A 23,645-nucleotide genomic window follows, 5' to 3' on the forward strand; every position below is an offset into this window, starting at 1 on the left:
ATTCGGTGCACTGTTGCATCAAACAGGCCGAGAAGCCTGGAGGCCCTCGTGAGGCCGTCGACCGCTACTACCCAAGAGGCACCGAGTATCTTATTTGCACCCCGAAACCTTATTATACACGTAGTCAAACTCAATGCACCTTGACGCCACGGAAACCGGCAATTGTGTGTACGCAGATAAGGTCGGGGTAGGTAGAGAGTTGCGGGGCTGCCGGCTTGGTTGGGGGTGGGGTTGACTATGCCGACAGGAGGTTGTCCAGGCCACAGTCGGTCCAGCCATGCGATAACCGCCGGTGGTAGTACTCATGACCACGCATCTTCTGTCAACTATCTCAAGGCCGAGATAGTGGTGCATTTCCTGGCCCCGGTCTGCCAGTTCTGCTCGAATAGGACGTGCTCGGAAAGTTCCCGTCCTCTATAGTTCACTACGTACTTCGAGGAAGGTTGCCTCAGCCTATGCATCCCTACTTACTTGCTATGTTGACTCTCGGCCTATACACCCTACCAACCCGCCCGCCTCTAGTCTTCACCATTACATCTTCGCACCGAGCCTATACGCTATAGCGTGAAGTTAAGACGCACTCACCCAGAAGATGGCTTCATCCGGATCCCGTGTTGTGGACATCCACACGCACATGTACCCGCCTGCATACGTTGGCCTCCTAGAGTCGAGGCAGACCATTCCCCCTAATCCGCCGCTTCGCAGGCGCCAAGGACCCGCGCTACATTATTTTGCCTGCTGAGGCCGAGTCACTGGAGAAGATCAATCAGGCTGGAGCGACGGCAACCACCACCCAGCTGCCGGGGCGGCCGGTCACCACTCACTACTCGTCGCTGCAGCAAAAGATCCACTTCATGGACACGCACAAAATCGACATCTCGGTCATCTCGTTGGCGAATCCCTGGCTTGACTTCGTAGCCGAGGCCGAGGCCGCTGAGACGGCCCGGTCCGTCAACCGCGAATTCGAGTCCATGTGCCTCGAGCATCCGGGCCGCCTCTTCTTCTTTGCCACCCTGCCCCTCAGCGCCCCGGCCGAGGAGCTCTTGGCGGCCATCGACTTTGTTCGCGGGCTCAAGCACTGTCGAGGAGTGATCCTGGGGACCTCGGGCCTGGGGCAGGGACTTGATGACTTGAGGTTGATACCGGTGTTTAAAGCGCTTGCGAAGAACGGGCTTATGATCTTTCTACACCCAGTAAGTTTACTGATCATTTTAATATGGAGCGCGAACATTCGGTCATATGAATGTCCTGCCATATATTTATGCTGAATCGCCCCTTGATCCAATATCTTGGGTTTTGCTAATCAGCATGTCCAGCACTACGGCCTTCCAAGCGAAGTATGGGGACCTCGGGCGACGGAAGAATACGGGCACGTCTTGCCCCTCGCACTTGGCTTCCCGCTCGAGACCACCATTGCGGTCGCGCGCATGTATCTCGCCGGTGTCTTTGACGAGGTGCCCGACCTCAAGATGCTCCTGGCTCACAGTGGCGGCACTTTGCCGTTCCTGGCTGGGAGGATAGAAAGCTGCATCGTGCACGACGGTCATCTAGTGCGGGAAGGCAAAGTCGGACCAAAGCGGAGGACGGTGTGGCAGGTTTTGAAGGAGCAGATCTACCTTGATGCCGTCATCTACTCCGAGGTCGGGCTCAAGGCGGCCATCGACGCGAGCGGTGTCGACAGGTTGATGTTCGGGACTGATCACCCCTTCTTCCCACCACTGACCAGTGACGAGCAAGGCGAATGGGAAAGCATGACGTGGAATAAAGCCGCTGTGGAAAAGGCGCTTGGTGAGGGTAGTCAAGGTACCCTGGCGGTCATGGGCGGGAACGCTATTGGGGTATTGCAACTGAAGGAAGACGCCTAGTTCACCTGCCTTATCGAATCAACCAAAGCATCTCGGCCTATAGAATGATTGTTCGAGAGACTATGCTCGGATAAAACTAGGCCCAATTACGGCCACGGGCTGACCGAGGCGCATACACAATGTACATGCCACGACTTACAGTAAGCAGTCTGTCATCAATACACAACAAGCATATTATGATTGCAAGCGTATGCAAATAGATTGTTTGCTATGTCCCGGCAAACATGATTCCGAACGCCTAGCGGTTGCCAACGCACATGCAAGCGCTTGCCGGCTGTCATGTCAGGGGCAGTGCTGGGCTCGTCGTTCGGCTATAGCCAACCGCGACCGTAAGCGAAGTGCATAGCCACAAAAATCTACAAAGGAATTCGAATTAGACGCGCGTGTTTCTTCTTCACAACCTAGTGCTCCGGTAGGCTGTCAACTTTTGTTTCTTTGTTTCGAAACATCTGCCAGCTCAAATTAGGACGGATGTGATGCTATTCCGAACAGCCAAGGGCCCCTTTCGAGGCAGCCGGGGACCGAACAATGGATGGCTTCACAACCTAGATTGGGGTCTTGACGGGTATTAGAAAAGAGGCCTGTAAAGTTGATGTGTATAAGAAGCCGGTCCAGTCGGGTTGTCGAGGATTTTGTTCAGCATCCAGCAACATCAGATAATTACACAAGCAATCAATTCACTTTTCTATTCAATCACCTATTTTCCTCGTCTCGTTCATCGCTTGATCGTCTCTTTGGACGAAACTCCATCCGGCAGGTCCAAAAGTCCACCCCTGATACAAAGCAACCAGCATCATGTTCACCATTGCCATGTCTCTCACTACAGCCCTCGCCCTCTTTGCCTCCGGGGTCTGCACCATGCCTACGGGCACAAGCTGCGAGAAACCCTCTCAAGTCGCGGTGCCGACCACTGGTGTCACGCACAAAGTGATTGCGGGCGCTAACGGACAGCTGCGGTTCGAACCTGAGATCATCGTGGCCGCCGTCGGCGACATCGTCGAGTTCCAATTCCACCCCAAGAACCACAGCGTGGCCCAGTCGTCCTTCGCAGAGCCTTGCACGCCACTGGCAGAACCATCAGGAGTCACGCCTCCGCCGCCCGCCAATGTTACCGGCTATTCCTCCGCCTACTCCCGTCGCTCCAATGCGGGAGGCAATGTGATCAACGCCAACCCCTTCTTCGCGGGTTTCGACTTCGCGACTATGGGGGACCTTCGATCAATGCCTTCCAAGTCCTCGTCAAGGACACCAAGCCCATCTGGTTCTACTGTCCTCAGCCCACAGGCGCGCACTGCACCAACGGCATGAGCGGCGTCGTCAACGAGCCCCTTGGCGGGCCCAATACCCTCGCAGCGTACAAGGAGGCCGCTAAGGGCAAGGCGACGGTCACGCCACCCAGATTTCAGGGCGGGAAGAAGGTCGCGAGGGTGGAGAAGAACCACATGGCTTAAGTTTCAAGTAAACCACGAGGGGATTTATGATGTATCACTGGACTGTTCGCTAGGCCATGGCACCAGTGTTTCTGGATCTTGGTCGGAGAAATAGACTGGTTTGGGTGATGAATAATTGATGTTTGTGCTGTTTTAGTCTTCAGAATCTAGTCTACTTGGCCTGGCGGTCCTGGGCCGTCAATGGAAGGAGAGTCTATAGCAGAAGATGTATGCTCACCCGTAAACAAGAATGGTTCATACCAATCCCGCAGTTCAGACGTTACACATAGCGATTTGCGAACTTGATTTCCAATAGCAACTTATCTATGTCCAAATACCTATTTTCTCCAAGCCCAATTCCCCAATGTCCGAGTCAGCTTGACCATTGGCACGTCTACCGCCCGGCAGAAGACGTCGGCCGCCCAAAACAGCACGAACGTGCTCATCAGCGTGCCCAAGAACGCCGAGTACACATACATGGACCAAGACCGGTACAGCACCGCATCTGCCGCGTCGTTGAAACCGGTATCTCGTAGGCCAAGGGCGCGACCCTCGGCGGCCAGCCACGCTTTCCACGCGGGGTTCAAGAAGCGTGTGCCGATCGTGTGGATCACGGTGCCGTGGGCCAGGTAGAGCGCGTACGAGATCCTGCCGAGGTACTGCGCGAAGTCCGTGGTGAAGGGGCGCTGCAGCAGTGGTTCTTGCTGCCGCTGCCGCTTCTCAGACTTGCCAGTGTCGATCGAGCCCGAGACTGCGCCCAGGGGGTTCCATTAGGGTCGTGGGCTGGTGTGGCGTGTAGGCATCAAACGGGTTGTCGCCGCCGACGGGCGAAGAAAGGGGCGGCGAGTACATAAGTGCAAGAATGAGAAGCACAGAGCCTATAGAGATCCAGAACCATTGTATCAGTTCCTCGCCGCCCTTGTAGAATGCGGGCACAGAAAGCGAGAGTCTCCTGAAGCCCGGAGACTTGCGACCGCCGTTTTCTGGATAGCTAAGAAGATGCAGAGCAATAAGCAGGAGTGATGATGTTACCAAGTGCTTGCCTACTCGCAGTGACCGTCTTGGCCTTCTGCTTAAAGTAGTGGTTGTGTGCTCGTCCTGGCTGTTCTTCTTGCCTGCAGGAGGCCATATGATGGACAACTCGGCCAAGAACAGCCCCGAACAGAAGAGAGCCATGTCAAGATCACCGAGCTGGGCCAGCCAACACGCAAAACCCAACGTCACACCCATGTGCAACCAACGTCTAGCCTTGATGAAGGCGAGGAGCAAAACGAAGACCAACAGAGACCCCTTGAACTCTATTGGTATCGTCCAGAGATGCCCGTTGTATGGCGGGCTGTACAGGTTCGCCCGACCGTTGATATTGCGAAACGGATTGACCAAGTGCACAGTATGGGCCGACCAGTGCCGAAGCTGCTCGCGCCACGTTTTCCCGCGCGGTGGCCCTCCGGAGCCCGTCGGGTCTTTCTGGAAGACGCCGGCGCCGCAGCGCACCAGCACCAGGTTGATGAAGGTCGCCACGACGATGGGCAGGTACAGGCGGAACGGGCGGCGGAAGAGCGAGCCCGCGAGCGAGTCGAGGGCCCGGTCGGATTGCCCCTGATGGATCCTGGCCAGCGTCTTGACGGCGAGGACGTAGCCCGAGACGACAAAGAAGACGGTAACGCTCGCGCGGCCGGAATGCAGGGCGCGCACGACGGGAAGCTGGAGGAAGAGGTCGTCCGTCTCCGACACGCCCGAGGCGCTGCTGCTGTGCCAGCCGCGGCGCAGAAACGGGAACCACAGATAGCCCCAGTGGAAAACGTAGACGATGAGGGCGGCGACACCGCGCACACCGTCCAGGTAGGCCGTTGGGCTTAGCGGCCGCGGGGCTGCCGTCCTGTTGCTGCCTGGGGGCGTCGGCGGCGGCCACAGGCCGTCCGCACAAGCGAAGTCATGAAAGACGGGACTAGCAGCGCGAGAAGGGACAGGGCGCATGGCGAGATGCATCGCAGTAGCCTTCGCATGGCCAATGGAACGCCGGGCGACGACAGCCCCCCCAAGTCGCGCCCATCCAGCCCGTGCCTTGGCATCACGCCAAGACTGCTTCTTCTCGGCCAGTAGACCCGAGACCAATCCCTGCTCTCCATGACGCTCCGTCAGGGGATACCGAGAATTCACCAAGCGCTCTGCCGCTTCAGCGTCTGCGCGTACGGAACAGACCGCGTCGAGCATCTTTCCAATCCAGCAAGTTTGGTGACATAAGATAGATGCAGGAAAGAAAAGCGTGAAGGCCTCGCGCTGCGCGATGCATTGGACAGGCTGCGAACACACTAGTTTCAGCCAGGTCGGCCAAACGAAGGAAGGGGTGCTGGCTCTGGCCCAGGAACAATCTAGGCTTCTAAGCCCACATTCCTAGGGGGTGGCATTTGACAGGGTCTTGCAACGCGACGGACCGAGGAAGGCTTTCTTCAGGTGGCCAGTCACAATCTCCAGTGGAGCAGCAGATCGGACATGTGGGTAGTATGGGGTATTCGCGACAACATAGAGAGCTGTTACTTCTTGCGTTACGTCTCACAGGCGATATTGGACAGCAAGCAGGCTCCTCCTCGTGCTCCACACAGTTTGTCTATATACCTAGAGCATCTGAGTCGCGAGTCGAGAGTCGGTATAAACAAACACCAAATACCCTATCCCTTTGGCCTCGTGAACCCTTCCTTCCCTTTCCCTGATGTAAAACGCCGGGGGCCTCTTCATCGCCACGCTTTGTCAGCACCAGCAGGACTGTCTTAAGCCTTCGTGCATCTGCATTATGTACAATCCAAATATCTCCAAGCCAATATACGTTGCATGCTATTGCTATTTCCGACCTCGGCTCAACTCGCCACGAGCAGTACGCTGCACATCCTTCCCCCACCCCAATGTAATCGCTTGAAAATACGCCCAACAAGATTAATATTTGAATCAAGTGCCCTTCGCCAGTCGAGCCTCGACTTTCTCACGGTGAGACCTGTTTTTCAGGTGCACCAGGAAGTTCTCTGCAGACATATCCGGACCTGGTGTATACAGCTTGCCGGGGCAGTCCAGGCATCGTATCCTTGGTAGGAAGTAGAAGCGAATGTTAGAGGGGATGACAGCTCCTGGCTGGGGCATGGGAGCAGGGCTTTCCGTGTTGCTGTCTACAGCGCTGTAGCGCATGGTTCCTTCAAAAGAGTCGTTGGCATACGTGTCTGTTTCTTTGAATTTTTGAAGCGCATCTGTGAGCCACCCTGGGGGCGGGGGCTATGAGGAAGTGTGAGCAACCAGTTGAAACGCATACGAATGGGCTTGGGAGAAGGAGAAGGACAAGAAGGAAGACGCATGGACACATGCTACAAGTCATACGTATCAGACGAATAGGGGAAAGGGAAACGACGCTTATGGGGAGGGTTCATCGGCCAGGGGGTGATAATAGGTCTTACTGGAGGAGGTTGGGCACCACCGGGTGCTGGCGGGGCAGAAGCAATAACACGACCAATCTGACCGGGTGGTGCACTTCCAGGGGTTTTGGAGACAGAAGCCGCAGTAGCAGCATGTGAAGAGTTCGGTGTCGACGGGGGTGGCATTGAAGTCTGGTGAGTCACACTCGGGGCTCTCGCGTGTGGTTGTGACGGGGTTAGGGATCCCGCGAGAGAAGTCTGCCTGGTCTTCATATCTCGAAAGAACCTCTTGAGCCTATCTTTGCCAACCCTGAGAGTCACCCAGTAGTGCTGCGGCTCTTCGGTGCCCTCGCGCGTCAGTTCACGTCCAAACTTCCGGGACACGCGGGTCTCGTGGTGGTGAATCGTGGCTTCAGGGGTTTCGGAGCGGCCGAGGTTCGCCATGCGTTGCTGTGCAGCAGATGCGGCACCGCGCATACCGCGGGTTCTAGCTGTACCGGCCAATTGCGAAGCTGCAGGGGAGTCGGGCGAAGAATCTTCACTCGAGTCGGAATCCGACATTTCACCCTCGCGCGCACCCGGGCGTTTACGCCCAGTACCAGGAGCACCAGCCACCTTCTTGTACAGCCTGCTATCCTCGACATCTGTTACGGCCCCTGGCAATGTAGAGGAAACAACCAGAGTGCGTATCGTTCTTTGCCTCTCTTTAAGGTCCGGCAAAGACGGACCGCCTCTGCGGTTGACGGATCTCTTTTGTCGCCGCTGCTCCCGTTGGAAGATGACTTCGTTCCTCTCGAGCTCTGCCTCGCTAAGCTCGTAGAGATACGGCGCAAACTCCTTCGCCTGCTGCTGTGGTCTGAAAACGGTGGGGAGCGGCGAGGGTAGGAAGGCGGCAACCAGATCGGCGTCTTCAATGGGCCTCCCATCGAACGGATGACCTATACTGTACAAGCTGCGGGTAAACAGCTGAGACTGCTCCCGGATGCAATGCGCAATTGCCGTGGCGAACTCCCCGCTGAGTGAGAGTTCCTTGGCCATGCTGGCGGCGAATTCCTCGGGCGAGTTCATGGGGTTATTAATCTCCCATTCGAACTGATCCATCAGCGTATGTGCTCCGATTGTGATGTTCAATTTAATCAATATCCTCATCTCGTCATTCTTCCAAGCCGAATAAGGCAATTCGGGATCCAGCGCATCCTCGTCAGAGAATACGAAAGGGTAGAAGTCGTTGAGCTGCTCATGCATTTGTTGCAGGACCTGTTCGTAAACAGGTTGCGCGGCCGGGGGTTTCAGCCCCAAGTCTTCCACCAGCTGCATGGCGAATAGCTCGGGGGCGGCCAAGCGCTCGTGGAGATTCCACGTGAAGGTGTCGCGCAACCTGATCTTGTCCCAATCCACATCCAAGCGCACAGGCACAAGCTCTTCTTGCTGTTCTGCTTGCTGCTTCATATCCTTCCTCTTCCACTTGAAGGCCGGTGTAGTGCGACTGCCCGGGCGCGGTTTCTGCGATGGATATACCACCTTGGAGATTTGATTAATTTCTGTTCTCCCGTTGCCGTATCCGCTGTAGCCTTCGCCGTACAGCCTGCTAGGGGTAAACCACGCGCGATAGGTGTCCCGCACGAGCTTGTAGTCACCAATCATGCTTTTCGCATGTTGGATGTGTGCGTTCTGCTTGTCGATGTCTGCCATCATGGCAGAGGCGTGGGAATGGTCTTTGGCGATGGTATTTAATATGGTGTAGTCGTTGAACCAGTCCTTGTCGCGGACTGGCGGTGCCGCGGTGTTTTCGGAGTCGGGCGCATCGGGTTTGTCTTTCGGTGTCGAGGTAGGTGAATGATCTGATTTGACTGTGGATGCCGAGGATGAAGACACGGTCGGAGCCACAGGCGCATTGAATGCTGCCCCGGAATCCTGTTTGGTGGCCATGGTGTAGTCGGTGGATGGATGAAGGGCTGCTACATATGTCTAGCCGCCTTCAGGACCCAACCGCGCCTCAACTACGTGGCACGACAGCAGAAGATGACGCGTCAAGAAAGCGATGAAGATGTTGGAAAGCGTTGCGGGTGTGGAATCCTGGAAGCGCGATTTCGAGAAATGCGCTTTTGGTCAACGAGGTCGATTTGTCGCGATTTGGATTGGGATGGAGACGGGCGCTACTTGAACTTTTTGGGAGAGGTTTCGGCTGGCGCAAGGGAGTAGCGACAAATCAAACACTAGGTTAGAGCTGACCTCAGCCTGGCCTAGGGGGAGAACGCGACCGCGAAGAGACGACGCCGGACGGGAGACTGACCGACCTCAGCTTTTGGTGTAGGTACTTGCGTTTTGGCGGCAAGATGGCCAGGGCGGTTTGTACAAGCGAGAAGGGGCCCGTGCGTATTCGCTAGCACAAAGCACAGCACAACACTGCAGCACTTCGCCGAGATGCCACCAGCCACCCCGACCTGGAGGCGGATCTCTTCTCACCAGATGCTTTACTGCGGCTATCTTGGTTTGTCTACGTCAAGGCCACGGCTTCAGCATGCCCATCTAGCCACAGCTGGGTACCAGCAGAGTAGCGCTTGCTGGGGGAAGAGGAATGCCGTTGAGCTTGATTCCAGCCTAAGGTTCTTTTTGCTTGCTTAAGCTCTTGGAAGGGGGCACGAATGACGTTCTCCGTAGCGCAAAGCAACTGAGGTAGTTGTGTTCGCGAAGACGACTCGCTGAGAGGACCGACTGGACTAGAGGACTGGCTCTGGACCGAGCACCCTCTGCGCCTTTGGCTATTAGGTAATTACGAGACAATACACAGCTTCATGCAGGCTTTATTACCGCATGTCGTCACCAGGAAGTGGTAAGAGCTGCGAGCCGAAAGGCAAGGCGAGCAAAGGCAGAGGTACATCCAAAGTACCTCTTTGGGGATTCCAGTTTCGCACAAAGATGGACCCCGCAGCTTAGGAAATGCAAGGAAAAGATTGAAAACCCTCCTCTCCCTGGCACGGGACATACAACAACAAACATCACCCTACTCTTTCCCAGCCTTAGAGATACGAACCTCACGACCTATCTCACCACAAATCAGAAACAATGGCCGACAACAAGGAAGAAGTCGGTTCGTGCATCCCCCTCCCTTGTGTCCTCCCCCACTTTGCTTCTCTTGCCGTGCAAATTACTGGAAACGGCTGCAGCTGGTCGCGAACTACCCCGCCATAGGTCCTCGTTCGACCATCCCCCCTTCACCTCGAAGTAGTGCGAGCTCGACACGCAACAAGACCTCGAAACCATCCAGCAGTGCCTGTTGACTGACATCATTTACCCCAGACTACTCTTTGAGCAACCCCGCCACGGTTGACAAGTACAAGACGGCTGGCGCCATCTCGGAGAAGGTCCTTGCCGAGGTCACCAAGCTTTGCGTAGCTGGCGAGAAGATCGTTACCATCTGCGAGAAGGGCGACAAGCTCCTCGCCGAGGAGGTTTCCAAGGTTTATGCCAAGCTGAAGAACAAGGGTCAGTTGGGAATCCCATCCTCGATCTACTGTCGGGACTGCTTGGTGTCTGGGCCGGCTCTAACTCGGTATCCGCAGGCTTCGCCCATCCCACCACCGTCTCGCCGAGTGCCTTTGTGACGCCTTACACTCCCCTCACCTCCGACGAGGCCGAATCCAAGGTTGAGCTCACGGAGGGCGAGCATGTCAAGATCCAACTGGGCGCCCAGATCGATGGCTTTGGCACCATTGTCTGCGACACCATCGTGGTTGGCGCCAAGGAGACAGTCGATGGCCGCGCTGCTGACTTGGTTCTCGCTACCCACTATGCCAACGAACTGCTTCTGCGCTTGATGCTGCCTCCCGGAGTTCTCGCGTCCGGCACGGACGAGGAGAAGGCCAAGGCTGCCGCCGCAAAGGCCCCGACACAAGCCAGGATCACACAGCTGTTGGAGAAGATCGCCAAGGCCTACGAGTGCAACCTGGTAGAGAGCACTACTTCATGGATCTTCGACCGTAACGATATCGAGGGCAAGAAGAAGATTGTCATTGCACCTGGCGAGGGAAGCAAGGGCGACGGCGTCCCCGAGATCAGTGAGGTTTGGGGTGTTGAGATGGGCATGAGTCTGGGCAGCGGAAAGGTTAAGAACATGGAGCAGAGGCCGACCCTGCACCGCCTTATCAACGAGAATGGCCAGGCCAAGCGATCCACTTCCAAGAAGCTGCTCTACGACGTCAAGAAGAACTTCCACAGCTTCCCCTTCAGCATGAGGCAGCTGGAGAGCGAGCGAGATGCCAAGCTTGGCGTGCTCGAGTGTGTTCGCAACGGCATGCTCCGCCAATATGAAGTCGTGGGTGACAAGGAAGGAGCTGCTGTCTCAAGGCTCCTGACCACCATCCGTAAGTCTGCACACGCTTGCGGTTTCCGAACAGCTACTGAACTCTGCCACAATAGTTATCACAAAGAACGGCATCACCAAGCTGGGCGCTGCCCCGGCTCTGGATGTGGGCAAGTTCAAGACGGACAAGAAGATCGAGGACGAAGAGGTTCTTAAGATTTTGGAGCAGCCCCTGGCAAAGAACAAGGGCAAGCCCAAGGCTAAGCCCAAGAAGAAGCCTGCCAAGAAGAGCGAGGAATAAATATGATCAATAGGTCATGATTTATGAGAGGCATCCAACCGTGGGCACTCGAGACAGGCGGCAGCCTAGTGGGTTATCATGAGCCGAGTATGTACATTGACGAAGCAAATAACTGGGGAAATGGCGAGCAGCACACAGCCATTGTGACGCCCTCTCCTTGTTTACGGGAGCCATTGCAGTCCCACAAGCTTCTTAGGTTGCCAGTGGATCCGAAAGCTTCAAGGTTGCCATGCGGCCTAGTTCCACCTCCAAAGCAAACTGTACTCGACTAAGCTACCAAAATAAAAGCCTTACTATGTGCAATGGAAAACCGTGGCGCCCTTGGATGAAGGAAGTCTCTGACCAGGGCGATCTGTTGGTGCGATGGTAGTCACGCGAGAGGATTCCAGTAGTGAATGGGGAGCTGCCAACAATCTGTTGTTGGAACCCGAGTAAAGTGCAATGCAATAGCGATGAAATAATGCCCGGTTCTCCGGCTCAGGGGCCTCGAACATCCATGACCCCTCAGAACCCCGTTGGTGCAGCGGGAGCAAACAAATGCAAAAATCGAGTCGATGTCGCCCTAGACGACAAAGGACGTTCTGGTCGACTTGGGTGCTGGGCAATTTGCAAGTATAGTATCAATCCGACGACGGGTGATGGCATGATCAGATGCTCATCGAGGATGTCGTTTAAGGCAGCCCTCTAGAGTCACGAGTAGTTCGCCCCGTTCTCTCACTGAGTGAGCACGCCGCTGTGAGAGATGGATGGTTAAGGGGCCATGCACCAGCTACGGTCGCGAAGCGGAACAGAAATCAACTAGGGGTCATAGTCGATGCGAATTGAATAGAGTGCCAGAGACCTGCGATTGCATCGAAAAAATGGCATGACTTTTGCGGTGATTTCAACAGGATATACATCAAGGTTGTAGGAAGGGGGTCCTGTCGTGGTGGCCACCGCGGGAGCGCGCCCTGGCCTTTGCCGGGGGCTTCGGAGCATTTTTTGGAAGAGAGCAAGAGAGCATTCTCCTTCTTTTCCCCCATCCCCCCCCCAATTCCACCACCACGAACAATCGCGTCGCCGATTCAATCAAACACGCGTCCCCTTTTGAACCCGACCGACGCATCGAAACCGGTGCATTGTAAGTAACCCTAGCTGATTGTGCAAAGAACGCGTACTGATTGTGCCTGCAGCCGCTGATTGTTCGAGAGTAGCCGTTCGCCGCGAGCTTCTGGCCTGGGGCATTAGCAATAGGGGCGCAGAGCGGCTGCGCTCCTGAACGGACAATGGCACCCACCACATCCACCACCAAGCCCAGTGCTCGCACATCATCGCGATTTTCGAGCCCTCTCCACCTCTCGACCTCTCCTGCAGGCAACAACAAGGGCGTGTCGACCGAGGGGCAGAGAAGTTTTATGCGCTCCTGGTTGGAACCTCCTGTGGAACAAAAACCTTCATTCGCGCAACAAGGGCTGATTCGAGGCGGCGTTCTCGAAGGCATGGCTCCCTTAGGCACTCTCCCCAAGGCCGCCATGCTGAAGAAACCTTCTGCGTCGGCTGAAGGAACGCCCGCGCCATCAACAGTGAGGAGGATCGTACTGAAAAAAATCAACCAAGGCAGTTTCGCCCGTGGAAGAAAGCAGCGCAACACCGCAACCCTCAGCTGATGTGACGGCACCTGACATGGAAATGGTGCTGGACTCGTTGGAGCCTGCGCGCTCATCGCCCACCCAGCCAATCTTCCCAGCTACTGGCTTGGATGATTCTGATGATGGCGATTATCGTCCCAACACGTCTCGCGCCCGACGTTCTTCCATGCAATCGCACCAGAACAAAAAATCCACCAAACGCCACTCCAGGCCTGGCAGGAAAAGTTCTGCACGTGCCGTCAGCCCTCCCCCAGCTGTGCACCCGGATACCGACGAGCGTTCCCCCACGCCTCAGGTTGTGTTTCAACCACCGCCTGCACTTCTGGGTCGCCAACCTACCGACAAGGCATTTGCCGACAAGGTAGTCGAGGCCGCAGTGGATGAAGCACTCAAGCACTATCGCTACCCAACCGCGTGGGCACTACGCACTCTCTACGATGAGTTGGGGGACAAAGAGCCCTCCTTTGTTCACATGATTGAGGACATCTTCCACCAAAGGGCCGACATTGACACCATCAAGGAGTTCAACAAACTCGTGCGTGACAGCAAAGCGCGTGGTAAGCACGACAACGAGGCCCGTAATTACTTCATCCCGCCCGACGTGCGCAGTACTCCTAACAAGCCCAAGGCGGCGCCTTACCACGACCTTCTTATTATGGACTTCACACCGGTCAAGCAAACGAGCCAGGACATTGATGGCCACATCAATAAGAAGGCCAAGCTGGAACTAGATGAGACCTCGGCGACCGGCAGGGTCCGCAGCAGCAGTAGTGGCAGTGGCAGTGGCAGTGGCAGTGGCAGGGGCAGAGGCAGTCGCGGCCGAAGCGACAGCAGCAGCAAACCCGTCAGCAAGCTGAATCTGAATGGCGCTAGCGCTGTGAACGGGGCTCCTGGACGAGTGAATGGAATCACCACAATCCAAAAGCCATCGCCAACAAAGCACGCCTCGTCAAAACATTCACCGTCCAAGGGCAAAAAACAGCATCGGTCCAGCTCTGTCAGCAGCGACTCGTCTTTGTCAGAAGTGCCCGACGACGAGCCGGAGGATTACGAGGAGTTCCAGAAGAGGCTGGAAGATGAGATTTCGCGGCCAAGTACTGCCGAGCCAAATCATGCGCCAAAACCGGGAGACCTGGATCAGCCAATCAGCGACGAGAAGTCGAAACCCACGTCTAAAAAGGCGTCCAAACCTGATGGCTCTCGGAACACATCAACTCAATCTTTCCACCCACACGACCCGGACATGGCCGCTGCTGCTGTCGTCACCAACGGCACGTCTCGCCAACGAAGTCATCGTGCAACCACGCCGCTTAAATTCCCCAGCAAGTACGGCGAAGTCAGCATTCAGGACCAGCTTACTCTGCGCAAGCACGAGGCCAAGGCCGACACTCGTGAGCTTACCGAGGAGTCTTCCTTCCCAAGCTTCACGAGGAAGCCCCTGGATGAAGACCTGGCAGCCGGGGACGCGCTGGCGCAGGCTTCAGCAGAACAGCCTCGCGCTCTCAGGACGCCGGCAGTCAACCTGAACCTGAGAGCCACGAGAGCATCAAAGCGCAACAACGACGATGCAGAAAGCTCACCGATCGCGCCCGAGATGGACGCCCTGTCCACCAGGGGCTCTCGGGCTGCGACCCCATCCAACAACCTGCGGTCAAACAAGAAGCAGAAGACGGGTTTGCGAGTCAAGACATCGTAAGTATTTCCTATTTCTAACCTCTGCGCCACACGGGCGGCTGCTTGTTTGGTGGCAGAGATGGGGGCAGGAGCTGTGCCAGAATGCCAGGGCCGACTTCTTTGTTGTTGTCGGACCACCCTGTCGTTACAAAGTGGCATCGTGGCACCACGCGCTTGGCCCGAACCACGGCCCAACCCACCATTTGCTGGGAGATGCGCACAGCTTCCATGACTTCTACAATGGTTTCCAATCGTATTTGCTAACCAATGTGTTGCCCAGGCCGATGAAGCGTAGGGGAACTGCAGCAGGCGTGCCTAGAGAAGCTCCTGTGAATAGTGGCTCTTCATTCAACGACAAGGTAAGGATTTTGGAAACCCGCCCCCTTTTTGCCAGCGACAGTGTGTTGTTGGTTTTTGGACGCCGAGCCATTTCCCCGAGGCCTCTGACGATGGCACACGACACGTTGGCGATGAAACTGGCTGTTTCGGCTTGGATGGGACGGTCGGGGTTTTCGCCCTGTGTGGTGTGCTACGTGTCCAGGCGCAGAGGCGCACGGTGGCGAAGGAGCCCGGCGGTGCCCACCCGCTTTTGCCGAAGTCTGAGCCATCCCCATGTCAACCAAGCCCATGCTGACCAGTTTTCTCACCTTCACAGGATCGTACTTCGAGCAACGACGATACGTGCTATACCTGTGGCGGCAATGGAGAGGTCATCTGTTGCGACGGTATGTGAAACTCCTCTCCGTCCCGCCCCCTATGCAGACTGCTGGTGCTAACTCTACAATAGGCTGCAACTATTCTTTCCAGTGAGTAACCGTGCCGTGTTGATGGCCCTGCATCCTTGCCTGCAACATTTCTACGAGAACCTGAACTGACACAATGCACAACAGTCCCCTTTGTGTCGACCCTCCTCTGCACGAAGATGACATTCCCACTATAGAGGACTTCTACTGCCATGAGTGTCAACACATATACTTCCCATCCCAGTTCACGGGACACCGAGGCACCTTCGGCTCGCTCTTGGACAACCTCGACAAAACAAACTCGCGGGCCTTCGGCTTGCCGCAGGATATCCGGGATTACTTCGAGAACGTCAGAACGGGACCAGACGGCGAATACGAGGAGCTTCCGGCCGGTAAACCTGTCAAGTATGCATCCAGTCGCCTGTTGTTCGCTGTTTCTTGCTTGCTGACTTACCTTCCACAGGGTGAACAAGAAAGGCTACGATGAGCCCTTTGACTTTTACAAAGTCCGAGATGCCGAGGGCAAGGCTGTTTTATGCCACCAGTGCCTCAAGGGCAGCTCTGACAACAGAGCCATTATCCCATGTTCCGCCCCCAACTGTGGGCTTCATTTCCATCTCGAGTGTCTGGATCCCCCCAATGACGATACCTCCGGTGGTTCGAACGTGGCAGTGCCCCTGTCATGCTGATAGACCTCCTCTCGCCAGCCTGGCACCTGCACATCGATACCGTAAAGTGAAGTCGGCACCGATCATCGAGCAGGCCTACACCCGTGGCATGACCAATAACGGGTTCATCGAGATTGAAGAGGACGACGACGACGAGTCGGAGGACGGTTTCAAGAGCCGTCATGATTATGGCCGGGTCTATCGATTGTCTGAGAAGGGCATCAAACTGGACTTCATCTCGTCGTAAGAAAACCCCTACCTGTCTGTGTGTCGTCGATGTAAGCTAACAATGCCACAGTGTCCGTAAAAAGCGCTCCCAGAGCCGTGGTGCTAAGACTACGACACAGGCCACTGCTGCCCATCTGCCCAGTGTGGAGGAGCAGCAGGCCGCCCCTCAACCTATCGCAGCTGGCTCAGGGCAATGACGGCATCGGGCAGCTCGTCCAAGCCATGGTTGTAAGTAAACTTAGGTACCCTTATTGGCATTCCATCTATCTTAACACCAAACCCTCGCAGAGCGAAGCTAGCCCGGATGTCGTGGCGTTGATGGCCCAAGGCGATGCGACGCGCATAGCCGATGCCAACCTGAACAGTGCGGACGTCAAAGCACTCAAAGTCATGCTCGCCCAGGTCGAGGCCTTGAAGAGAAACATCGCCAAGACCCTTGACTTGTCTCGAGTTGGCGATGCCGGCTCGGAGCCGAAAATGCCCCAAAATGCCAGCAATGGCAAGGACGACTCGATGCAATTGGACTAGGTTCAGCCTAGTCGTGGTCACTCATAATTCCTACTTTTCCCTAAGGACACGAAGAAGTGTATAATAGCGTTCATCAGCGAAAGCGGTCGGGCTTTCTGGTGAGGACAAGGTATCCGTCGTTCTCGAGTCGACAGGTCTCAAAGGATTGAACGGATCTGAACGAAACGCCATCCATAGAAGAGGATGGCAACCGAGCTGCTTGCTTACGCAGTACTCTTTGATTGTATTATATTGGCCGCGAAAAAGGTCCGGCGCACGCACATAGGGAGAGCAGATGCACGAAAACGGAATCGACTCGACTTGTTTTCTCTCACCCATTCCCCCTTATTGCCTAGACGTGGCTCGTTCTCTCTCTCACACACGCACACCCTCTTGGGCCTCTTGAGCTTGTGGCCCTTTAGGGAGATGCTTCTTTTCTTTCGCCATATGGCATGTTCCCCGTCAACCGTCATCATCAGCATCTCCCCGAAGGAGCCGGATAGGAAGAGCGCGAGGGAGACATGCTTCACGATGCTCGTGTGTCGAAGCCGGATGAAAGAGGAAGAGCGCGCACGCGAGGGAGAGGAACGGAGAGAAAAGGGTGCATACTCGAATGCGCCAAGTTATGTCTCTCTTCGTCTTTCGTAGACTGTTGTCGCCTCGGCCGTCCATACTCGTTCATCTCGCAACCCTTTGCGAGCAACTGACTGCCCACCTCCCTACTTGCATATCACATTTGTGTGGATGGCGTACATGAGCAATGGACAGGAAAGGGGTACTCCTTTAGTACTGGTGTTTCATTTGTTCATGGTGGGCTCAGGCTACAAATGACCGGAGGAAACAGAGGGGTGGACAAAACATGGTCATCATCATCAGCGATATTCTCCCGAGTGAACAGGAAAGGGAAAGCGTCGCAGGTGACAGGCAATATGTCATAACTGAGTAGATACGAAGCGAGAATAAACAGCATATTCTGAAACCCTTGCAAAGTCCAAATACACTCGTAATGGTATGGGTTCCTTTCTGGTCATAAAAATTGATTCTCCCTATTTCACTTGCGTTCTAACCATACACATACAACTACTACTGTTTTAAGAGGTGTGTTCGGGAATCCTCCCTAACTTCCCAAAAAGACCTGGTTTGTTCAGGTCCCATCCCATCCATCCCTGCTTTGCGGACAGCAGTAGCAGCGATCCATTGCCTCGTCTGTCTTCTCATAATCTGCCATCTTTTTTTTTGGTTTGCTTCTTCATCCCTCTAACTGAAACAGCCTTTCTCTCTGCTAGCTCCATTTTGGGGCTCTTCCTGGTCCCCAAATTCAGAAGAGACTCTCGAGCGAGTGACCGAGAATTTGGGGGAAGAAGTCTAGATACGAGAACGTGGAAAATGTCATGACTTGAACCCCTCGGTGAGGCCCACGCTCTAGAAAAGCAACACGAAGTACCAGTCGCAGGAAAGGCTACAAGAATCCAGAAGAAAATGAACACCAAGAAAACCCGTGCCTAGGTGGTCGCCTGCCCGCCACAGCGTGATAGAAGAATCGTAACTATGCATCAAACCCTGGTCCGTGAACCGATCAATCATGCCACACCAACGCCGTATCCCCGTAGACGTCAAGTGAATCATATCACCTCATGGGTACTCAAGAAATCAGTTGCAGGATGGACTCATCGCTGCAAAGTGGCGTCAGCATCCTGGCCTCAGGGCTGCGGGGATCTGCGCGCACGGGGCTGACCTACGCGTCCACGTCTAGTATTAACTGGCTGCTCTTGTTGCATGTAAGGCATGCCGCCGTAGCCGTATCCTCCCATGCCGCCCATGGGCACGTTAAACCCAGGGGGTGCAAACCCAGCCGGGGCGCCAGGTGGCTGGATCGGGCTCCCATTGGGCATTGGCTGGTTGCGATATTGATCGACCGCAGGGCCGGGAGCGTTGTACCCCCCGAAGCCAGCCTGCATTCCGGGAGGGAAAAAGTTGTTCATGGGCGGTGCGCCACGCTGGAGCATATTCTGCTGGTACTGCAGCTGCTGCAGGTTGGGTACCATCGACGGGTTGTTGGCGTTAAACATGGGACCTTGTTGCCCATATGGCGGGAATGGAGGCATGGCCGGCTCGACACTTTCGCTCCTAGGGACAGCGAAGCCCATGTCGTAGTTGCCAGCAGCGCTTGCAGGGTTCAAGGGATTGAGATACTGGCTACCGTATTGAGCATTCTGTTGTGCAGCGGCAGCATTGGCCTGAGCGTGGGCTGCTGCTTGGGCCTGGGCTTGGGCCTGAGCCTGTCGCGACGCAGGCCGCTGGCGCTCGTTCGGGGCATTGTTCGCAGAGTGGTCCCGAGAAGAGCTGCCACCGCCGTTGCGCGTAGACAAGCCAACCTCGTCCATCAGGCGCTTGTAGCCCTGGTTGGGCTGGGCCTTGATACGCACCAGGACATTCTTCACGTTCTCCACAACCTGGCTTCTGATGCTTTCATCGAAGAAGGGGGTGGTCAAGACCTTGAAGATCAGAGTCGCGCCACAGGCGTGGTCACTCAGGATAGCCTCAAGAACGTGATCCTTAGGGGTGAAGAACAGAGCGTTCAAGATGGTGTCACGGGCATCAGGCTCGGCCTTCTGGTTGATGACCTTCAGCACCGTGAGGTACGCAACCTTGTGCGTGCACAGGTGGATCAGATATGGAACAAGCTGTGGCGCAAGAACACTGCGTCGCTGGGGGAAGGTGCAGGTATCGAGGAACCAAGTGAGAAGCAGAGCTCCGTTGGCATTAGTGGCCAGCTGAACACTGTGCAGTGCGATAGCAGCCGCCAACATCCGCTGCTGGTCTTTGCTGGCGTGGTGGCTCTCGAGGCAGGCTCGCATGGCACGAGCACCGTATCGGCCTTGAGCAACTTCCCACATTCTGCTAAGCATCGTCTCGAAGATGAAGTCATTGAATGGCGTGCCGAATTTGAGGCACCCTTGCAAGACGTAGTTGCCATACTGATCCAAGAACAACGGGATTGTGTATGCGCGGGTGTTTTCGACAATCAACTTCATCTGGTGAGGTGTCTTACAAACATCGATGATCTTCTGCGCGGCCCAAGTACCGTTCTTGTGCACGCCGATTTCTGCCGTGTGAGGGGCAATCTCGGCCAGCATCGAGTCCCGAACCTCGTCCGAGCAGTGCTCGAATAGCTTCTGAACCACCGTGTTGCCAAGATAGTCTGAAGCAAGCTCAGCAATCTCGGGCAGCATGTCAAGGGCGATTGTCTCGATCTCTTGTTGCGAGAGACTTTGATTGTCGATACGCTTGCGGATGTCTCGGAGCTTCGGGGCATCATGAACTCGAGTGTGAGTGGGCTCTCGGACCGGGGGTATCTCATCTACGAAATTGGTGAACTGAATGGCAGAGTTCAGGCTATGGGAGATTCGGAAGGTATCCTCCTCCGTGGCTCCGAAAGACTTGACAATCTGAAGGATGTCACCAGTCATCTCATGCAGCGGCGGAATCGTAGGCGTCGTGTTGGCCGGGGTAGTCGTCGCAGCACCATCGGCAGAGGCGGTTGTTGCACCTGGGGCGCCTGCCTCGTGACCAGTAGCGAACGGATCTGGGCTCGGCGATGGGAAGACTCCATCATGACCAGGAGTGTTGGAAGCCGAGGGTGGCTTGGCGAAGTTGATACGGATAGGACCAGCGCCAGGGAAGATCTCCTTGCCATTCATGCTCGCTTTCGCGTTCATTGCACTGTCGACACGCTCAAAGTTTACGAAGCCGCAATTCTTATGCGTCAAGACTCGAGCTGACAGGATAGGGCCGTATTGCTTGAACATCTCGGTCAAAGTTGACGTGGTCGTCGAGGTAGGGATGCTGCCCAGCCACAAAGCACTCGTGGGGCCCTCGAGGCCAGCTTCTTCGGCTGTCAAGAGGCCATTGTTGCGACTGTTCGATCTCCCCAGGTTCATAGCGGCAATGGATTGCGGGAGGTCATCGAACTCCTTCTCGTCGGGCAGTCTGATCTCCGCCGAACTCATGGAATTGTCGAGCCGCGAAGGTGTCGGCAAGAAGTTACGCATGGCCCCTCTTGAACCAGCACCCGTCAAATCCAAGACGCCAGCGGTGCGCGCTCGCGGACGGGTGATGGTCTGTCTGGCAAATGCCTGCAGCCCCTGGACAGCGAGATTGTGACTGTGGATGGCAGCATTCGTGGCAGCAAGCTGGTCCTGGAGCAGAGCAGCATATTGACTTTCGGCACCAATCGCGTCATCATAGTCATCATCTTCTTCGTCTGCGTACTTGTCCTTGTTGTTGACCGAATAAGAACGGAATCGGTTGGCCTGCTTGGTGAAATCTGCGAGACCGGGAAGGTAGGAGGGAGTAGCTAGCTGAGCCCGGGCTGGTTGAGGCGTCTCTGCGAGACCTAGGTAATCGAGGGTTCTCATATGAACGTCATTGTCACCGGGCCCCTCCTTCGAGAACGCCGACTGCGCTGGAGAGCTCGGGCCGTTGGAGGGTACACTCGCGATACTGGCTAGGGTGCTGCCTCGCTCACGGCCCGTAGGGTTCCAACTGCTGAATATCGAAGGTCCGAAGGGGGAACTGGTGCCAGGCAGGGCCGGTGCGTACGGGCTGCGCTGGGGCATGGAGCCAGCGCGCAGCCTCGACAGAAGATTTGAGGATCGGGAGGGATCAGCGGTTGGAGGCTCTGCCAAGCCAGGCGAGGGTGTCTTGTTGAAGGGGCTTTGGGAAGGCGTTGGGCGCGTAGACTGCGAGTTCAGGCTGGGGATGCTCAGCAGGCCGTTGCCAATAGGTGCACCAGGGAATCGCGAAGGCACAGTGCCAGCACGAGCCCGTCTCCCGGTTGACGGCAAACTATCTGGGGTAGGTAGCTGAGCAAAATCGGGAAAGCCGTCGGTGGGCGACTCGGGGATGTTTTCACGGAGGGGGGTCGAGTTGCCGCTGGTGGGAGGACCACCCCAGGGGTTGAGAGGCATGCCCTCCTGCGCCTGGATCTCTCGTGCTCTCTTGGAGTACAGCCTGGAGGAGCCAGAACCTGACTGGTCGTGAAGTGGGGAACCTGCCCCCGATCGCGTGGTGCCTGCCATTTTGCTGGAGGGGTTCAGAGATCCAGACATGCCGAAAGGAGATCGGACAGCTGGGGTGGTGTCAATGGGAGAGTGTGAAGATGTGTTGGTGGTCGTAGGAGATGTCGAACGGCCTTGGCTGGTGGCGGTTAAAGGTGGAAAGCCAAGAGTCATATGTTCAGATCTAGCACTTGACATTATCGATTATTCATCCGACCCTTCGTTACAGGTAAAAGCGGCCCGGTATAGGCTGGCTGCTCTGTGTATGGGCAGTATTGGTTGAATATTAACCCAGCGTCGTACTATGGTGACAGTCTGGGTCGAAGAGAAGGTCGTATCGACGAACTAAGTCAATTGTCAAACTGGCTGACGACGACGGAAGTCTGGTATATCTTGGAAAGGACGCCGAATTGGTACGTCTGGATGTGTCGACGGCGATTGGTGCGACTCGAGGCGCGACGCTTATTATGTCGTCACCCGTGGTTTGTTAGGGGGCAAGATAGGTCCAAAGGAATGAAGATGTCGAAGGTAGCAAATCCCAGAATCCGATGGTTCTGATCTGGGTTTTATTACAACTGACACTGATCAGGACACTTTCTAGAGGTCAACTGATCGAGCGTGGCCGTGTGGGCGATGCTCTCTTCGAAAAATGAGGTAGTAGCCGGTGGGGGGCGATAAAAATCGAGGTACCGGTCGTCGAATGATGCAAGGAGCGTCGATGCCAGAGATTGGGCAGTCGTGATGCGGTGAGGACAGAAATGGTCGAAACAGACGAATTGGTGGAGTGGAAGTGTCGAAGTCGATTTCTCGCTCGGGTCAATTCCGGCCTTGTTGTTTTGTCTGCGTATTCTTTTCTTTTTTTCTCTCTCTTCTAGTCTCTCCTCGTCCTCTCACGATTTCAATTGGGATGTCGAGCTTTTCTCCAAGCAGGACACTGGCGCCAGTGCTCAGCCCCAAATTTCGGTTCGATCAACAGTCGTTCTGAAACTCAACCCAACTTAACTCCCGAAGCCTGATCCGAACCTGTGCAAGCAAGCAGGACGCAGACAAAACTATGGAAGCTGAAGAAAAGGATGGTAAAAGTTTAAAGAAGAATGGAAGTAAAGTGCAAGTAGTTGTCGTCCAGACAGGTAGGTGTTAGGCGGAGCTAAGAAAGACCCAAGAACCGATCGATCAAATATACAGGCCACATTAGTTGATCTCCAGTCGTTTCGTGTGATGGAATCCCCAAAGGTATGTATCAGAAGGCACAAGAATAGAGCCCGGGGGGTGAAGGAGATTAAAGAAGAGGGCAGGGGGAGGAGGGGGAAAGGGGGGGGTCGTGGTGTTTTGTGGGATTCGGGTAGAGAAGTGGTGAAATCGAGCAGGAATCAAGTAGAAGGCTGGCGAGGAGCAGGCAGGGGAGAAAAATAGAGAGAGGGTTGATTAGATGGCTGGTTTAGGCTTGCTGTGCTGTGCTGTGCTGTACTGTAAGGTGCCAGGAGGTAGGTCAAGTTGTGGATAGATGACCCAAATCCACCACATCACGCACCAGTTGCCAGACAGCTTACAGACAGACCAGCACCACCGCCGGCGACGATCAGTACTTGACTTGACTTGACTGACCTTGACTTTGACCGACTGGGCTGGGACGACCCGACAAATCAATCAATCACCCTGCCTATGCTGCCAGTGGTGGTGGATGTGTGTACGTACTGCGCTACTTTTACTTCCGAGCACTACCTTTTCTGGCTTGACTTAAGATTCTTTTTTCTTCTTCTTTTTTTTTGGTTGGTCGGTTGCAAAACTGCAATGGAGTGCATACACGTTGTATCAAATTCGGGGGCCTGCCCAGTCCAAC

At 55.4% G+C, this 23,645-nt stretch overlaps 7 protein-coding genes across 7 annotated transcripts; 4 read left to right on the plus strand and 3 right to left on the minus strand.

Moving 5' to 3' along the window:
• Nucleotides 1–592: 592 nt before the first annotated feature.
• On the plus strand, nucleotides 593–1,865 carry PG998_001182 (uncharacterized protein; the record flags this gene model as incomplete). Its single annotated transcript, XM_066868000.1, is given in 3 exon segments — nucleotides 593–652; nucleotides 666–1,193; nucleotides 1,317–1,865. 3 exon segments carry the CDS (start codon nucleotides 593–595, stop codon nucleotides 1,863–1,865), a joined length of 1,137 nt encoding a protein of 378 aa, XP_066736415.1.
• A 795-nt stretch (nucleotides 1,866–2,660) lies between these two features.
• PG998_001183 (uncharacterized protein) lies at nucleotides 2,661–3,316 on the plus strand (the record flags this gene model as incomplete). The annotated part of the gene is made up of 2 exons (XM_066868001.1): nucleotides 2,661–3,051; nucleotides 3,099–3,316. 2 exons carry the CDS (start codon nucleotides 2,661–2,663, stop codon nucleotides 3,314–3,316), a joined length of 609 nt encoding a protein of 202 aa, XP_066736416.1.
• Nucleotides 3,317–3,633: 317 nt separating this feature from the next.
• PG998_001184 (uncharacterized protein) lies at nucleotides 3,634–5,509 on the minus strand (the record flags this gene model as incomplete). The annotated part of the gene is made up of 2 exons (XM_066868002.1): nucleotides 3,634–4,005; nucleotides 4,169–5,509. The coding sequence occupies 2 exons, from the start codon at nucleotides 5,507–5,509 to the stop codon at nucleotides 3,634–3,636; spliced, it is 1,713 nt and encodes a 570-aa protein (XP_066736417.1).
• A 729-nt stretch (nucleotides 5,510–6,238) lies between these two features.
• Nucleotides 6,239–8,622, minus strand: PG998_001185 (uncharacterized protein; the record flags this gene model as incomplete). The annotated part of the gene is made up of 2 exons (XM_066868003.1): nucleotides 6,239–6,556; nucleotides 6,736–8,622. The coding sequence occupies 2 exons, from the start codon at nucleotides 8,620–8,622 to the stop codon at nucleotides 6,239–6,241; spliced, it is 2,205 nt and encodes a 734-aa protein (XP_066736418.1).
• Nucleotides 8,623–9,759: 1,137 nt separating this feature from the next.
• PG998_001186 (curved DNA-binding protein- variant) lies at nucleotides 9,760–11,297 on the plus strand (the record flags this gene model as incomplete). The annotated part of the gene is made up of 4 exons (XM_066868004.1): nucleotides 9,760–9,784; nucleotides 9,994–10,179; nucleotides 10,257–11,057; nucleotides 11,113–11,297. The coding sequence occupies 4 exons, from the start codon at nucleotides 9,760–9,762 to the stop codon at nucleotides 11,295–11,297; spliced, it is 1,197 nt and encodes a 398-aa protein (XP_066736419.1).
• A 1,265-nt stretch (nucleotides 11,298–12,562) lies between these two features.
• PG998_001187 (uncharacterized protein) lies at nucleotides 12,563–16,766 on the plus strand (the record flags this gene model as incomplete). Its single annotated transcript, XM_066868005.1, has 10 exons — nucleotides 12,563–12,859; nucleotides 12,894–14,617; nucleotides 14,880–14,958; nucleotides 15,255–15,324; nucleotides 15,387–15,405; nucleotides 15,490–15,747; nucleotides 15,806–15,886; nucleotides 16,050–16,253; nucleotides 16,331–16,466; nucleotides 16,527–16,766. 10 exons carry the CDS (start codon nucleotides 12,563–12,565, stop codon nucleotides 16,764–16,766), a joined length of 3,108 nt encoding a protein of 1,035 aa, XP_066736420.1.
• Nucleotides 16,767–18,445: 1,679 nt separating this feature from the next.
• PG998_001188 (Pumilio domain-containing protein) lies at nucleotides 18,446–22,003 on the minus strand (the record flags this gene model as incomplete). Its single annotated transcript, XM_066868006.1, has 1 exon — nucleotides 18,446–22,003. One exon carries the CDS (start codon nucleotides 22,001–22,003, stop codon nucleotides 18,446–18,448), a length of 3,558 nt encoding a protein of 1,185 aa, XP_066736421.1.
• Between the last annotated feature and the right edge of the window lie 1,642 nt (nucleotides 22,004–23,645).

The sequence above is a fragment of the Apiospora kogelbergensis genome (genome assembly GCF_038363985.1).
Source record: "Apiospora kogelbergensis strain CBS 113332 chromosome Unknown utg000001l_segment0_segment0, whole genome shotgun sequence".
In the NCBI taxonomy this organism is placed as follows: domain Eukaryota; kingdom Fungi; phylum Ascomycota; class Sordariomycetes; order Amphisphaeriales; family Apiosporaceae; genus Apiospora; species Apiospora kogelbergensis.